Source organism: Gastrolobium bilobum, unplaced genomic scaffold, assembly GCF_033153095.1.
Source record: "Gastrolobium bilobum isolate Gb01-03AN ecotype WA unplaced genomic scaffold, APGP_CSIRO_Gbil_v1 utg913, whole genome shotgun sequence".
Taxonomy (NCBI): domain Eukaryota; kingdom Viridiplantae; phylum Streptophyta; class Magnoliopsida; order Fabales; family Fabaceae; genus Gastrolobium; species Gastrolobium bilobum.
The window spans coordinates 850,163-865,953 of record NW_026900059.1 but is presented as its reverse complement, the minus strand read 5'-3'; the positions used below and the strand labels follow the sequence as shown (position 1 = coordinate 865,953).

The 15,791-nt window shown below is 32.9% G+C and overlaps 1 protein-coding gene across 1 annotated transcript; it reads right to left on the bottom strand.

Moving 5' to 3' along the window:
- Positions 1–3,923: 3,923 nt before the first annotated feature.
- Positions 3,924–8,007, bottom strand: LOC133295103 (disease resistance protein At4g27190-like). The gene is made up of 4 exons (XM_061493901.1): positions 5,098–8,007; positions 4,746–4,994; positions 4,418–4,649; positions 3,924–4,309 (listed from the first exon to the last, which is right to left on the bottom strand). Exons 1-4 carry the CDS (start codon positions 8,005–8,007, stop codon positions 3,924–3,926), a joined length of 3,777 nt encoding a protein of 1,258 aa, XP_061349885.1.
- Positions 8,008–15,791: the final 7,784 nt, after the last annotated feature.

Below are 15,791 nucleotides of genomic sequence, written 5' to 3'. Positions count from 1 at the left end.
TATATACACACGAGGAATAAAAACCAGTTAATTTTTACAACAACAAAAAAATATTATAGATTTGAAAGAATTCTTAATTTAATATAAAAGGTAAATATTTTTTATGGAAACAAAAGGTAAATAGTTGAAATTCCTAGTAACTATCCAAAACTTGTCATGACATAATTCTTATTATATTTTGTCTTCTTATTTTCATTACTACACAACTAAATATGAGTGAAAACATAGAAGAACTGGATACTGATGAGTATCTTAATTCATGAATTTAATATAACCAAGGAATCAATAAATTATATCTAGCAATACGACCGTACTGTATATGCTTTGTTGAGAACATGAAAGCACAAGCATATATTTAACGTGCGCAGAAAAATCAGTATATATAAGCAACCATTCAAAGTAAATTAAGTTGTAAAAGCAAAGGTAGATATATTTAACGTTTATTTTAGGAATGAGATTTATCATTTAAGTCTCATCAGTTAAATAAAAAAGAAAAGTAAGAAATTTAGGAATGATATTTATCATTTATATATCATTAGGTTCATCAATCTGAGGCTACTAGATATAGTTTCCTCTTATTATCTAGTACAAGTGAAATTGTTTTCAATGACCTTATAGACAAAGTTGTAAGAAGTACCTTTTCAATTTGAATAAGGACATGTGCCTCTGGATGATATACCTCTAGTTCTTCCAGCACGAGCAATACTAGCGTGTGTAATCCAGGATAAAAGCATTTGAGTCGTGGCAATCCTTTTAGCACCAATGTGGTCAGACAATTAAACACAAACTCTTTTTTTGCTCCTTCTGCGGTTAATTCATCCTTTGAGAATATTTCTACCAACTCTGGACAGTCTGTTACTTTAAGCACTTCAAGTTTGGTAAGATCTTTAGCCATCGATGCTGGAAATAAAATTTTAAGGCTATTGCATATTTCAACTTGTACATCCTTTAGCACTTGAAGGCCAATAATTCCTTCAGGATCCTTGTCCCATACATGCTCCAGTTTTGGTAGATCAGTTAAAGACAATTTTTTCAAACTGAATATAATTCCCAAAGCTTTTGTCTCCTTAATTTTATTGATATTAAATATCACCTGCACTTCACTGCAACCACTTATTTCTAGCTCTTCCAAATTCTTAAAGCAAGGAAGTAAATGAGATGGAATTACATGCACTAGATTATTACAATCTGCTGCCCTCAAACTTTTCAAATTGCGAAATCTGCTCTCTTGCACCAAATCATTGCTACGCCATACTTGTTCTATTAATTCCGGATATTCAGAAAGCTCCAGATCCACCGTGTATTGCCAAGAAAGCTGTAGAAACAAATAAAATAAAATATAAATTATTACCGGGCACTAAATTTCATCAAAATTTGTGACTAAAAATATTTCTGTAAAAAAGTTTGACGAAAAAAAAAATTTGTCACATTTTTTTACGGAATCTAAATTTCGTCAAAATATTTCACAAAAAAACATATTCATCAAGAATTTCGACGAAACACATTTTCATCGAAATTTTTTGACGGAAAGAAATTTCATCAAAATTCTTTACAGAATTAAAATTTCGGCGAAAGTTTTCGACGGAAACATTTTCGTTAAACTTTTTGACAAAAAATAATTTCGTCAAAATTTTTAGCGAAACACATTTTCATCGAAAATTTGCGACTAAATATTTTTGTCAAGTTTGTGATAAAAAACATTTCCATCAAAATTTTCAATGCAACACATTTCTGTCAAAAAATTTTGTAAAAACTTTTGACAAAAAATTTTGACGAAAAAAATATTCTGTCAAGATTCTTTAGAGAATCTAAATTTCGTCGAAAGTTTCGAATGAAACATTTCCCTCAAAACAATTTCCGTCGAAATTTCGTCAGAACACATTCCTATCAAAATTTTGAACAAAAAAATTCCGTCAAAATTTTGATCGAAAAATATTCCGTCAAAATTTTTGAGGCAATTCTTTTTTTGTTTAAAACATTTGATGGAAGAAATCATTTTCGTCAAAACTTTTGATGGAAATTAAATTTCGATAGCAAATTTATTTTTGTAAAAATTTTCATTAGAGAAAAAATTTCGTCGTTTTTCGACAAAAAATATTTCTACGAAAAAATAATTTTGTGATGAAATTTTCGTCATTTACAACGTTGAAATTTCGACAAAATTTTGTGACGAAACCAAGTCAAAAACGGGTCAGGTCGGATGTGACCCACTTCAGAAACTAAGTCAGGTCATATCCGACCCGATTTTGAACTAGTTCAAAAAAATCCAAACCAAGTCAGATCTGACTTGGATCAAATTAAAGCTCGTCAGATCAAAATACCTGAATTATAAAACCAAGTTGGGTCGAGTCAGCACAAAAACCTGACCCGTGATGACCAATGCACACCCAAAACCTCATAGAGCTAGGAGAATTTGTATTTAATCAATGAATAAGTAGTACCTTATCTTTGAAAACTTTTTGTATGGTGGCATTCAAGTCATCCTCCCAATGCCATTGCTCTTCCTCTTCTTCCTCTTCTCCTTCAACGGCAAGTATTTTTTGCAGCTTTGGTGCACTCGGGTGACTCTCGGTGAATGTTTTCATCATGGGGCAATCTCTCACAATCAATTTTTCCAATGATGGGAATTTAAATTCACATTTCTTGTAGCTGCAGAAACTCGTGAGGTATTTTAGACTCGCAAGTTCTATAGAAATCAATTTGCTAAATACAATTTCGATCACTCCGTCTTCTTCATTTCCCTCATGAGTTACTATTTCCTTTACTTTTTTACATTGGATTACCTTCATGGTCCTGAGTTGAACCAAGCTTTTGGCCGTTGAGGATGCAATTATATAGTTTAATCCAATACATTCAGTTACTTCCAAATATGTTAAGTGAGTCAAAGATACCGAGGAAGGTACTAAATTGATCAAATTGCCGCAGTCATGTAATTCCAAATGCTCTAGTCTCTGTAGAACTGGGTCTCGTTCAAATCCTAGTTCCTCTATCGATGATGCCCCAAAAAGCAATAGCTTAAGCTGTAATACGGTTCCCAATCTTTCTTGTGGCGCAATGTTTCCACTTGGTACTAACTCAGCAATGTCAGCGTCTAACAAGTCTAACCATTCAAGATTAGGCATTCTTTGCAGAAACCAGTAGAGAAGTTCAATACTTGTCAATGACGTCAAACAAAGCTTTTTCATACGGTGCATTCGGTACTTCCCAAAGTTGCGTTGTAACCATTTCGCTTCTTCTAAACCAATGGCAATAAACTCCAAGTTGGAGATGACCTAGAGAAAAATGTAACAAAAGTTAATAGTTGAAGAAGAAGGAAGTAACTTTATATATATTGTATGCTTATCCACTTAGCTTAGGAGAATTTTTATTTTTATTTTAAATAAAACAGTTATTTTTCTTTGATCATAGAATTTGCAAAGACAAACCCCTCATACAATATCAAGACTAATTAAGAGGCGTTCTCAAACATCATCATCATCATCATCATTATTATTATTTAACAAGAAGTTCTAATTAAGGGAAGGAACGCCCCAATCCCCATGCAAAGCCAGCCTCATCGAGGATTTACGCTCTCTAAAAGTGAAATGATGACAAGGAGTTCGGATAGTCTACATATAAATTTACATGATCAAACTATGTGCTAACATTGTACCCAAAAAATTAATGTAAACAAAAAAGAGGGGTAAAGAAAAGACTGTATACATGATAATCAGCGTGTTGAAACAGCATAAAAGTTGGGTCATTATATTTAATATTAGTGGGGGAAATTTTAGAGGGGTCGCACGTTTGGTATAGAATTTTAGGTATTTTATTTACCTATTTATTTGTATCTGAACATCCTGCAAGAAGACTGAGCATATCGTTTTTCCTTGATGTCTACGATAAAGATGGAATTCTTATGAGTTGGAAGAATATTGTACTAGTTAATGATTTCTTACCTTTTCAGCTGAGAAAACTGCATTTCCTTCTTCATTTGTGGTTTCTGTTGTGAATGTTTGCAGCATATCACAAGATACCACTGTCAACTGCTTCAATTTTGGACACTCTATAGTATGTCTCCCCATATAGAAACGCTTAATTTTTTCTAGGTAACATAATGTGATCCGAGTTACTTCAGGAAACACTAATGGTTCATTGCTAGTTTCTGAGCCATCTTCCCCGGCAACAATTTCCATTATTCCATCACAAAACATTACCAAAAGGTATTCAAGCTTTTCAAGATCTTTGGCCACAGAAGCTGGTAAAACACTGCTAAGTTTATCACAATCAAAAACGCCTATACTTCGCAGATTTTTGAAGTTAAGAATTCTTCCTGGATCTCTGCTCCAAACTTGCTTCAGGTTTGGGAGCTCGTCTACGAGAATGAGGTCCAATTTTGTGTCTATCCTAGATGCATCTATTTGCTGAAAATCTTGGACTTCAAAAATCACTTCCACTGACTTGCAATTAACAACCTTCAAGATGTTTAATGTCCTAAACCATCCTTTCATGTGACTCGGAAATATCTTGTCTAGTTTTCTGCACCTTACAATGTGCACAGAAATGAGACTAGAAAAGGAATCAGCACCAATGACTTCAGCTTGCCAAATGTCTGTTAACATATTCATTTCGGTGAGGCGGATTTCCTCCAACTTAGGAAAAATGCAGACCTGCACTTTGATACAAAGAAGCCATTAGGAGGTAATGAAACTTAACGAAAATGCACAACAAGGAAGAGTGAGCAAGAACTTCACACCGATACAAACCTTGTCCTCACTATTTCCATCAATGCTAAAAATCTTCTTCATCATCCGACAGTCACTAATAAAAAGGCCTTTCAGTTTCTCCAAACGGCTAGCCACAGACAATGAACATAAATATTCCAAGTTATGACAACCTTCAACAGTTAATTTTATTAAATTTTGAAAGCTGGAACTTGACAAAGGCTGGTCTCTCCATATCTTATGGATCTTGATCGAGGATAACTTCAACCTCTCTAAGTTGGGAACTTCAACCTGCAAGCACACACACAATTACTATATTTGCAACAACTAAAAAAAAATAAATATTATTGATCATAAATCAGTTATACCGGAGGAAAAGAATACAATATCATACCATTTCACTAAAGAGATAATGCTCATCCTCTGCAATAGTGATTTCAGTGTGATCCCTGTTTGTTGTTTGCCCTTGTATCAATTGAGGTGCAGAAGGCTTCTCAACCTTAGTATAAAAACTAGTAAATAACGGTAAGGATTGTAGTTTCAAGGACCGTAACTTATGAAACTCAACCTTCTCAGAATTTACTTGTCTTTCCTCAATAACAATCTCCTCCAAAGAATCAGATTCAGAAACATCAATTGTTTCTAAACTAGCAAGAAATTTCACCATGTAAAAGGAGAAGAGATTCTTCAAATGGGTACACATCTTGACCTTTATGGTTTTTAATTTGGAGAATGACGCATCTGTAACTGGACTGCAACATATCATCTTTATTTCACTCAGTTTGTAGAGACATAGAGATTCCAAATTGGGAAAAGCATCCTGAGGCTGGGACAGCTCCATTGATTTAATGATATATTCAATATCCCCGTTATTAATGATCGACAAGTGTTTCAGATATGGAAATCCATCCAAATTCAACTCATAAAACACATTCTTAACACCATTTAGCTCTCCCAACAACAAGTTTTCAACTCTTCCAAACAACAATTTTATCCCTATCTGGGAATGAATTTGAGTGTCATCTTTCAGCTGCAATGCCAAAGATCTTAATGCTTCATACTTATTGGGCATCCTGAAATCTCCAACTGAAAGCATCTTGAAGTCTCCAATCAGGATCTTGTAATCATCTAACTTGTCAAAGAGCAAGTTCCGAGGTAAAACTACAGCACTAGGGATGCATAAGTCCACAATTTTCAATTGATGCAGATGCTCTAGCTCAGAAAGAAATGACTTATGACTTTGGTTTGTCTCTCCTTCCTCCTCAATTTTCATCAAGCTCTTTCTTATATACAACTCTTCTAAACACTTCAAGCTTGACATAATATTCGGTGGAATCCCCTTCCCTATGGAACATTGGCTGATGTCTAACAATTGTAGCTTAACTAAGCACTCTAGCTCAGCTGGCAATTTTTGGATTTGAGATCCAGAAAAGCTGAGAATTCTTAATTTTTTGAGCTCTCCTATGATGGATAAGTTGTGAACTAGAGTGCATCGCTCCAAACAAAGCATTGTGAGGTTTAATAGGGATTTGATGGAAGATGGCAAGCATGGTAGATGAATACCATTCAATATTAATACTCTGAGTTTTTTCATTCCTTCAAAAAAATTCTCAGGTATTTTCAAAGATGGATCATCACTGGCAATTTGGAAGAATTTAAGTTGAGGAAAATTTATAACTTTAGGAAGCTCAATGATATCACTATCGTGTATAGAAATAGCAGTGCACCTCTCGAGTTCATCCTCGTCTGGCCAGTCATCTACTTTCCCATTTCTCAAAGTAAATACATTTTGCTCCTTGTGTGCTATAGATAAAGCAGCATCTTGAACCATATCATGCATTTTGAAATTATCACTAGAACTTCCGTCCAACAGCAAACTTGAGTCTTTTAGCTTTTGGATAGATGCATATATTCTATCCCGAGCTTCCCTTAGCGCATAGACCCCTTGAAGTATGCCCAAACCAAAACAATACTTCACCAAGTCCATAATCAATGGTTGATGACCCATTTGAGCACAAAGTAAGAAAATGGATTTGAGCTCCTCACTTTCTAGATGGTCATAACTTATCTTTACCGAAATCTCCATAGATTTCTGCACTCCCATCAGTTCTTGCTTTTTAAGTTTTTCTAGTGTAGTTGCCCACACTGACTCACTCTTATTTCTTAATGCCCTTCCAACTGTAACTATTGCCATGGGCAACCCTGCACAGTATTTCTTCACAATTTCTTGTTTAAAACTAGACATTTCATCAGATATCCCAGCCACCTTCTTAAACAACACCAGAGCATCCTTCTCATCTAATTCCCTTACGCAGAAAATGGATGTTAACTTAACATCCATTTTCTCAGACAATACTTTTTTATCTCTTGAAGTTAGCAAAATTTTGCACCCTTTATAATCACCAAGAGATTTTTCCTTTTTCACCCCTTTGAAGTTAAGATCCTTTTTATCTTTGATTGTCATCTGGCTTAAACTGTCATCGTCGTCATCATCATCAAATGGAATCCCTAACTTATTCAAGTCTAATTTATCCCAAAGATCATCCAAGATTACAAGGGTGTTCTCCTTCTCTTTCTTTAACCTCCTTCGCAGACGATCTGCTCTCACAGTCTCATCTTCCTCTTCCAATGTCAATCCTAATACATAAGCAATAACTTCCTGGATATTTTGAGGTCTGGGATTGTCTGTTACCTCTGCTATAGCTACCACACTGAACAACTTCTTAGCTTCCTTAGCAATCTCTTTGATTAAAGTGCTCTTGCCCACACCACCTGGCCCATACACTCCAATCATCCTCACTGCGGAATCTTCTAGTTGTTCCATTATTTGTTCCATTGTATGTTTTCTTGAACCAAATTCCATATAGCCAACATTAGACAAAATGGCATCTATGGATGTTGGGTTCTGTTGATAGGAAACTCCATCAAACCTGGACTCATCTATTAGTAACTTAACATCTGCAGCCATCTTCTTTGCTTTTCTGCCTAGTCTGTGCCTATTCCGCAAATTGAAAAACCTCGTTTTTGTGTGGTCTTCATTGTTCTGAAACTTCTCGTTTATGTCAGTTATAGTTTTGTCCACTTTCTCAAGCCAAACTCTAACCTTACTTTCTATTCCTCTCATATTATTCCCAGCTTCATCAACTTGATGTTTCACCCTCTCTTTTTCAAGGCCAAGATTCTTTACACGTTCCTTTAGTTCATTAACATTTTCCCTGTAATTCCAGATGTAACCCAGATGCCGGAAACTCAGGTCCCACACAACATCAATTGCTTTTTCTACAATTTTCGAGGCGCACTCCATGCTCTTTCTTGATTTTCTTCAACTACGTACGTACGAGGTACGAGTACGACTACATCTCCTTCCCAACAGAAGAGGAAAAGTGGAAACAAATCAGTAAAGAACTAATTAAGAAAAGAAGATGATATTTCATCAAAAATATCAACATCAACATCAACGACACATTTATCTCAAATTAATTGGAGTCGGTGGTAAATGAACCCACATGAAAGATACAAAACCGTTGAAAAAAATAAAAAAAGCAAAAAATAAATAAATAAAAATAAACAAATAAAATAAAATAAGATAAAATAAAAATAAAATAAAATAAAATAAAATAAAATAAAATAAAAATATATGTATATATAAATAAATAAAAGTAAAAAAGAAAGGGACAAGAAGAAGTGGGGGAAATGAAGGGGAAAAGGGCTAAAAAGGGACCATCTGGAACATAGGAATAACAGCGGGTCTAACCCCCCATCATACTTATAGCTTTTCTCCAATCCGTTCTAAGACATACTGTCCGCCAATCTATATCTCACTCCATTAAATCTTGTTTTAATACCTTCCCTCAAGTAAGTTTCGGCCTACCTCTGCCTCTTTTTGTGTTTAGCTCTTGGTAACAAACTTCTGTTCTTACAGGAGCATCCATGGGCCTTCTCATGACGTGCCCAAACCACCTCAATCTATGTTCTCTCATCTTCTCGGCTACCGGTACTACTCCGACCTTTCGTCGAATATCTTCATTTCTTATCTTATCCATCCTCGTGTAACCACACATCCACCTTAACATCTTCATCTCTGCTACTCTCATCTTATGCTCATGTTGCCTATGTGCTGGCCAGCATTTCGCTCCATATAGCATTGTCGGTCTTACTGCCGTTTTATAGAATTTTTCTTTTAACTTCAGGGGAATTTTGCGGTCACATAAAAATGCAGATGCACTGCGCCATTTCATCCACCCTGCTCTGATTCTGTGATTTACATCCTCATCAATCTCTCCACCTTTTTGTAAAATGGAGCCCAAGTATTAAAAACCATCTTTTTTGGGTACCTCTTGACCATTTAGATGCACGGGCTCTTGGTCCCTATCTCGTACCAGAGAAAACTCAAACTTCAGATACTCAGTCTTGCTTCGACTTAATGTGAATCCTTTGGATTCCAATGTGCTTCTCCACAATTCAACTTTTCTATTAACACCCTCCTTGCTCTCATCAATAAGCACAATATCGTCTGCAAAAAGCATACACCATGGCACTTCCTCTTGAATATCTTTTGTTAGTTCATCCATAACTAAGGTAAGGACTTAGAGCCGACCCTTGGTGTACACCTACCGTGATAGGAAAATAACTTGATGATCCGTTACAAGCTTTTACACATGTAGTAGCCCCATCATACATATCCTTGATTGCCTTTACATACTTTAATGGAACATTTTTCTTCTCCAGAACCCACCATAAAACTTTCTTTGGAACCCTATCGTATGTTTTCTTAAGGTCTATGAACACCATATGCAAGTCCTTCTTCTTTTCTCGGTATCTTTCCATTAGTTGTCGCATCAAGAAAATGGCTTCCATGGTACATCTTCTTGGCATAAATCCAAATTGATTTACAGAAACCTTGGTATCTCTCCTCAAGCGATGTTCAATAACCTTCTCCCACAACTTCATAGTATGGCTCATTAGCTTAATGCCTCTATAGTTTGAACAATTTTGTATATCTCCCTTATTTTTGTAGATAGGCACAATCATACTTTTCCTCCATGCATCAGACATCTTATTCGTCTGGAGAATCTTATTAAAAAGATTGGTCAACCATTTTATTGTCACATCCCTCAGGCCTCTCCACACTTCAGAAATATATTTAGAATAAATTTGAAGAACGGTAGACAAAATTTCTAAAAAAATAAATAAGCAACATTTTACATTCACCAAACCGATGGAAAATCCATGGGATGGAAGGTTTGAATTTATTTGTGGGGATTAATGTTTCTCATAAAAATAATTTTATCTCTTACAAACTCGTAAAGTATACGAGATCTATTTTTTCTTTCTTTCTTGCTATACATAGGCTTCACACCTATAATGAGACAGTAACTTTAGAGTCTATCTTTGATGAAAAGTAAGTTAAAAATGACAAATAAGGGGATAAAAATGTGGATAGGAACAATTAGCCAAAAGATAAAAGTAAAAATAGAAACATGACTGGAAAAATATTCTAGTTCATTGGATAAAAGTTTGGTAATAAATAAATGTGACTAGATAGATAAATTTTTATCCAATTAAACTTCACTTAACCTATGTAAGTCAAAAATTTCAAAACATTCTTATTTCTTTTTCGTCTTCCATGAGCATCGACACAGGGAGGAAAAAGAAGAAGAGGATTTTGAGTAAAAATCTTTTAAAATTCATAGAGAGAGCTAGAGACCTCCAAATCACTCTTTTCCAAAGTCAAACTTATGATAAATTTCGAGAGGAACACATTAGTATCTATATTTTCGGGTGGGGTTCACTGTAGATAGAGTTATTCTTCCCCTAAGATTTCAGATTTCATGGAAAATATGGATTTTGATGGAGCTTGAGGCCATGGGAGCTTGAAGTAAGATTTTCCCTTTATTTTTGGGTTTGTGGTAAGGAATCACCTCTCTTTTCTTGTTTCCATGAAATTTTAAGAATTTTAGGTTTTGAGATGAATAGTGCACGAAAATTTGATGGTATGGATAGGTAGAAAGTGATTTGGATATAGCTTCCTTTATTAAATATGTTTAGAATTGCTTCTTGATGAAAGACAAAAAAAGAAATCATTGTTTATCTCACTATAGAAAATCATGATTTTTGACTATATGTCAATTTTGAAAATTTAATGGTATAAGTAGTTGGAAGGTGATTTGTAAATGAGTCCCTTTGTTAATCATGCTTGGGATTAGTTCCCGTAAAAGGAAAAATTATGAAATCGCCATTTAGAACACTTTGATAAATTGTACTTAAAATCAAGTGTAGGTGTCTTGAATGGTAGTCTTAAAAATTGAATGTGGTAGACTAGTATATATGTATTGATTGTCTTCACATATTTGGAATAGGCTGTGATATTATGAGATTTTGGTTGTGACACCTACATCAGAGGACATTGCTTGCCCGATAAGCTTTCGATTCTTGGGGTTAATCCCTCGTTTGTTTCATTAGAGAGTGAGGGAGGATGATACTTTTATATGGTATGTGGATATGACTTGCTATATGGTGCATGTATATGTATGTATGTTTGTGTGCCACACAAAAGGAGTAACCTTGTGTGTGAAGCATAAGAGGAGTTACCTTATGCGTAGTACAGGATGAGTTACTTTGTACGGGTATGTTGCAAGATGAGTTACCTTGCATAATGCATATATATTTTATTCTCTGGCCAGTAGGATTATATTATTGCGCACATGCATTGCCATACATATTCTGATGCATGCATGGATATTTTATATATTTTAATTATACCATAAGTGAGCTTAGGGGTGGATAAGCCCTCCAAGGGTCCCTAGCTTACTGAGGTAATTATATTATCTCATCCCGCATTATGGGAATTACCATTTTAGGTACAGGAGCTGACGGTGCTGAGGTATCGCGTGGCAAAAAGGCAGACGAAAGATATTACCTGACCTGATAGTCAGGATTAACTTGTTATTTTGATATATACTTGATAGGGTTCTATTTTGGATATGTATATATACCATATTATTCTTTTGGAAAGCATAGGGAGTGTTTATGCCATATCGATAGTTTGTATATGTTGTTAGTGATGCATGCTCAGGTTTATGTTACTTATTTAATTGAATCTCTTTACTTTATTTGATGTAATTATATAAGTAACATCATGGACTTATTTTGAGACAGTATGATTATGAGATAACCTAGGCTATAGATGGCTGGGCAACAGTGACGAAGCCATGTTAGGACAGGGTGGGGCCTTAGCCCGGGCTAACTTTTAAAAATTAGCCATGTTTTAAACGTGGCTAAATCACTGTTTTAGGTAGATTTTCAAAAATTAGTCACATTTTAAACGTGGCTAAAGAACTGTACATGCTAATTTTTTTTTGACCTGGCTAGGTTGCTATGTTGGCTCTGCCACTGCTGGGCAGTATGTTTTATCTATATTGTGGTATGCCTGGATTATATTAAACTATCAATCAGGTTGAAATTATCATGGTGGCAATTATCTTTAGTGGTCCAAAATATAGACGAAATGTTGTTTTTTTTATTTTGGTCATGGAAGTGAAAAAGTTGGTAATACATAAGGAAAAAAAAAATTATTCAGTTAGTTTCCGCATCAATTAACTTGAGCATGTTGTGTTTAATATCATATGAATGTTAATTAATCTGTTGTAGACGGGGCGTTACACACACTTTTATGTGTATATAAGAGATAAAATTATCTTCTACAACATGAAAAATATTAATCTTAATTTGTGTTGGTAAATTCTAAGGGTGTACAATTTGACCCAACCAATTTATGGAAAAACACAAAGTTATGTCATTTTTAATGAAACTACGTCATTTTGGTGTATTTTTACATTCTCTCTCCTCCATTTTTATTTTCTTTCTAATTTTATAAAAAAGAAAAAAATTACAAAACACACCAAAACGTAATTTCATTAAAAATGAATAACTTTGTGTCATTTAAAATGATAAATATTTTTTTTCCAATTTATTTGAGTTAATTCGTTAATGGTCAGATATAATTTGGGATAATAAATTATTAACTAGTCTTATACAAACAACATTCATTGTTTCACTCACATTATTTTATTTATTTTTATAATTATAATTTGAAAAGTTAATTTTAAATAATTATCAAAATATCTCTTGGAAAATAAATGTTTCATTTTAAAATATTTTTTATAACACTAGAATCCTAATACAAATGTAATTAATTGTATGTTTATTTCAAGTTTTTTTTAATATGTGTGGTGTGTTATTCGTCATAAGTTCATAACAATGAATAACGACTTTAAATCATAAAGTAAATTCAATTAAAATTTTAGTCATAGTTAATTTTATTTGTGATAGTATATATAATTGAATTGTATTTTCATCCTAAAATATAAATATAAATATAAATTAGCGATTTTTATTCCATATAACTTTTAATATACTTTTACTAATATTTCGTTTACAAAATACTTCTATTAATTATTTTGACTTTCATTATTCAAAATTAGCACCGATAATAATTTGATGTAATAATATGATCATACAATATTATAAATTACGACTAAATTAGATAGGCCGCAGAGACAGTGGGGTTTTATAATAAAAGTACATCACTTTTATAACTTTTTGACAGTATTGAACTCTTATTGCTTCATTTGTAAATTTTATAACTCAATTTATAATATTTAACATAAAATTTAGTGTAAATTATTTTTTAGGTCTTCAACAAAAATTATGGGGCCAATATTAATCCCTTAAAAAAAATTGATTTGTGGTCACTCTACTAAAATTCAAAATAGATCCTATTAGTTGAATTCATGGTCTCTATGAAATTCAAATAAAATTCACATTAATCCTTCAAAAAAAACAAAAATGGGTCTATTTTGAATTTTTGAGAAACCACGAGTTGACTTTTTTTTTCCTAAAAGATTAAATTGGACCCTATGATACTTTACTCTAAAATTTATAGCTCAACCATATGCGATTAAACTCATCCTTCAATGATATGATAAAAATTATTAGGAAAAAGTGTTTTTCCTATCACAGTATCTTTTGAAATCCAAATGACATCGTTTTATGATTTAAAATTAAAAATAAAAAGTATAAAACTCAAAACGACGTCGTTTTGGATTGCATTTATCTCATGTGACCCAAACTCATAATATAAAAATATAGCAAATATTTACATATTCATTTGAGCAATGGATCCCTAATATAAACACCGCAAACAAAAGGCAAGGGTAAAGGAACTTACCTTCAGTGTGCAACAAACTTAAAATGAGGAAATTCTTTCATCCTTAATCTGCATCTCCCACTCCCCCACGTTTTCCTTCCCTTATATGAATATTCGCCTCGTTTTGAAGCTGCTGCCACGCAAGATTCATAATCGGGTTAAATGCATTTTGTTAAAAAAAAATACAAGTTGTAGCTTTAATATTTGTAAAACCACGACTGTTAAAAGATCCAAATATGCATTTGTCTTTAAGTAGTATCCTTCTTTCGATGAGCGAAATTTCTTAATCTTAAACAATAAGCGAATATAGATCGATATTAGCTACAAAGAAAGGAACAAACCTCTGTTCTTTGAATTGGAAGACCGTAATAAATGTTGTGAATTAACTTCTTGATCACTATTCTAAATCGTATGCAATAAACTGAACAGAGGACCAGAAGTGGGGATGTTATCGATGAATGAGAAAGAATGCAAAGGAACAAAGCTGAGATATCCTTGAAAGTTGTATATGCTAAACTTATTGGCATGGATGGAGTACTGCATTGAAAAAACCAACACTGAAGTGATCCTCATTCTTTGAGTACTGCATTGGAAAAACCAACACTGAAGTGATCCTCATTCTTTGAGTACTGCATTGGAAAAACCAACACTGAAGTGATCCTCATTCTTTGAGTACTGCATTGGAAAAACCAACACTGAAGTGATCCTCATTCTTTTACTTTTGAGGTGTAGAGGTAATCCTCACTTTAACTTTTTTTTTTTAAACAGAATTCTCACTTTTTTTTTTTTTTTTTTGATAACACAGAATTCTCACTTTAACTTTATATATGAATGATTCCTCCCGATCTCAATTGTTATCTTATGATGCACCCACACTTAAAAAGCCTGGAGTATTGTGTCTAATATTTTCCAATATCCGACACTTTTACACATTTTGACATTTTTCATTATATATCATGAAAAAATTAATCAATATTTTATCAAATTGATATAATAAAAATTAAAAATAAATATCGAATAAATCTCACCAAAGTGTATAAGAGATTTTTCATTTGAAAATATAATAGTAAATATTTACATCTTATGTTTCTTTGCAAAATTAATAAATATTATAAGTTTAGTTTCATTTTTTTTTGTTACATTATTAAATATTAAATATAATATACACTACATAAATTAAAAATATTATTTAATATCAAAACATATCCTAACGTATCGAAATCTAATATTTTTTAGAATTAACATTTTAGAATATCATTTATATCGTATCTCGTATCATGTGTTGGTACCGGTGCAACATAAATCTTATCTTCATTGCATTATTATTGATAAAAATATCTAGAATATGGAATGTGATGCCCTCCTCACATATTTTAAAAATGGTGGGGTCCACATTGATTGTGTCTATAACATGACACAACCAATTTCCTACAACATGATACATTTATTTTCATAGTAAATAATTTATTAATCATCAAATATTCTTCATTCAAGATAATTTTATAATTCATTTAATAATTAATAAGGTTAATAAATACACTTAATGGACATTATATTATTTTATTTTTATTTTTCTATATTCAAGATCAATATATGGAGTAAAATATGCATTTTTCTATTTTATTAAAAAATAATACACTTTTGACTGCCATTTATTTCTTGCACTCACATGAAAGTATGGAACCCATTTTTTTCTTTCTCTCTTATCTACGTATAGGGTCCACTCTTCTATATGAGTGCAGTCTTGCAGAAGATAGAGATGTTTCTAGGAGAAATATTAATCCCAAAAATAAAAAGTTGAAACTATGAAAAGTGTAACAGTCCGTTGTACACCGATATTGTTAACATTGATTATGATATTAAGCGTAGTTACAATCACA

What these genes read in the sequence shown, in the direction of transcription:
- LOC133295103 (XM_061493901.1), bottom strand. Translation starts at nt 8,007, where the DNA reads ATGGAGTGCGCCTCGAAAATTGTAGAAAAAGCAATTGATGTTGTGTGG. An exon ending in ATTATCTCTTTAGTGAAATG is followed by an intron (nt 4,995 to 5,097) that starts GTATGATATTGT and finishes GTGTGCTTGCAG; the next exon opens with GTTGAAGTTCCCAACTTAGA. An exon ending in ATGGAAATAGTGAGGACAAG is followed by an intron (nt 4,650 to 4,745) that starts GTTTGTATCGGT and finishes ATCAAAGTGCAG; the next exon opens with GTCTGCATTTTTCCTAAGTT.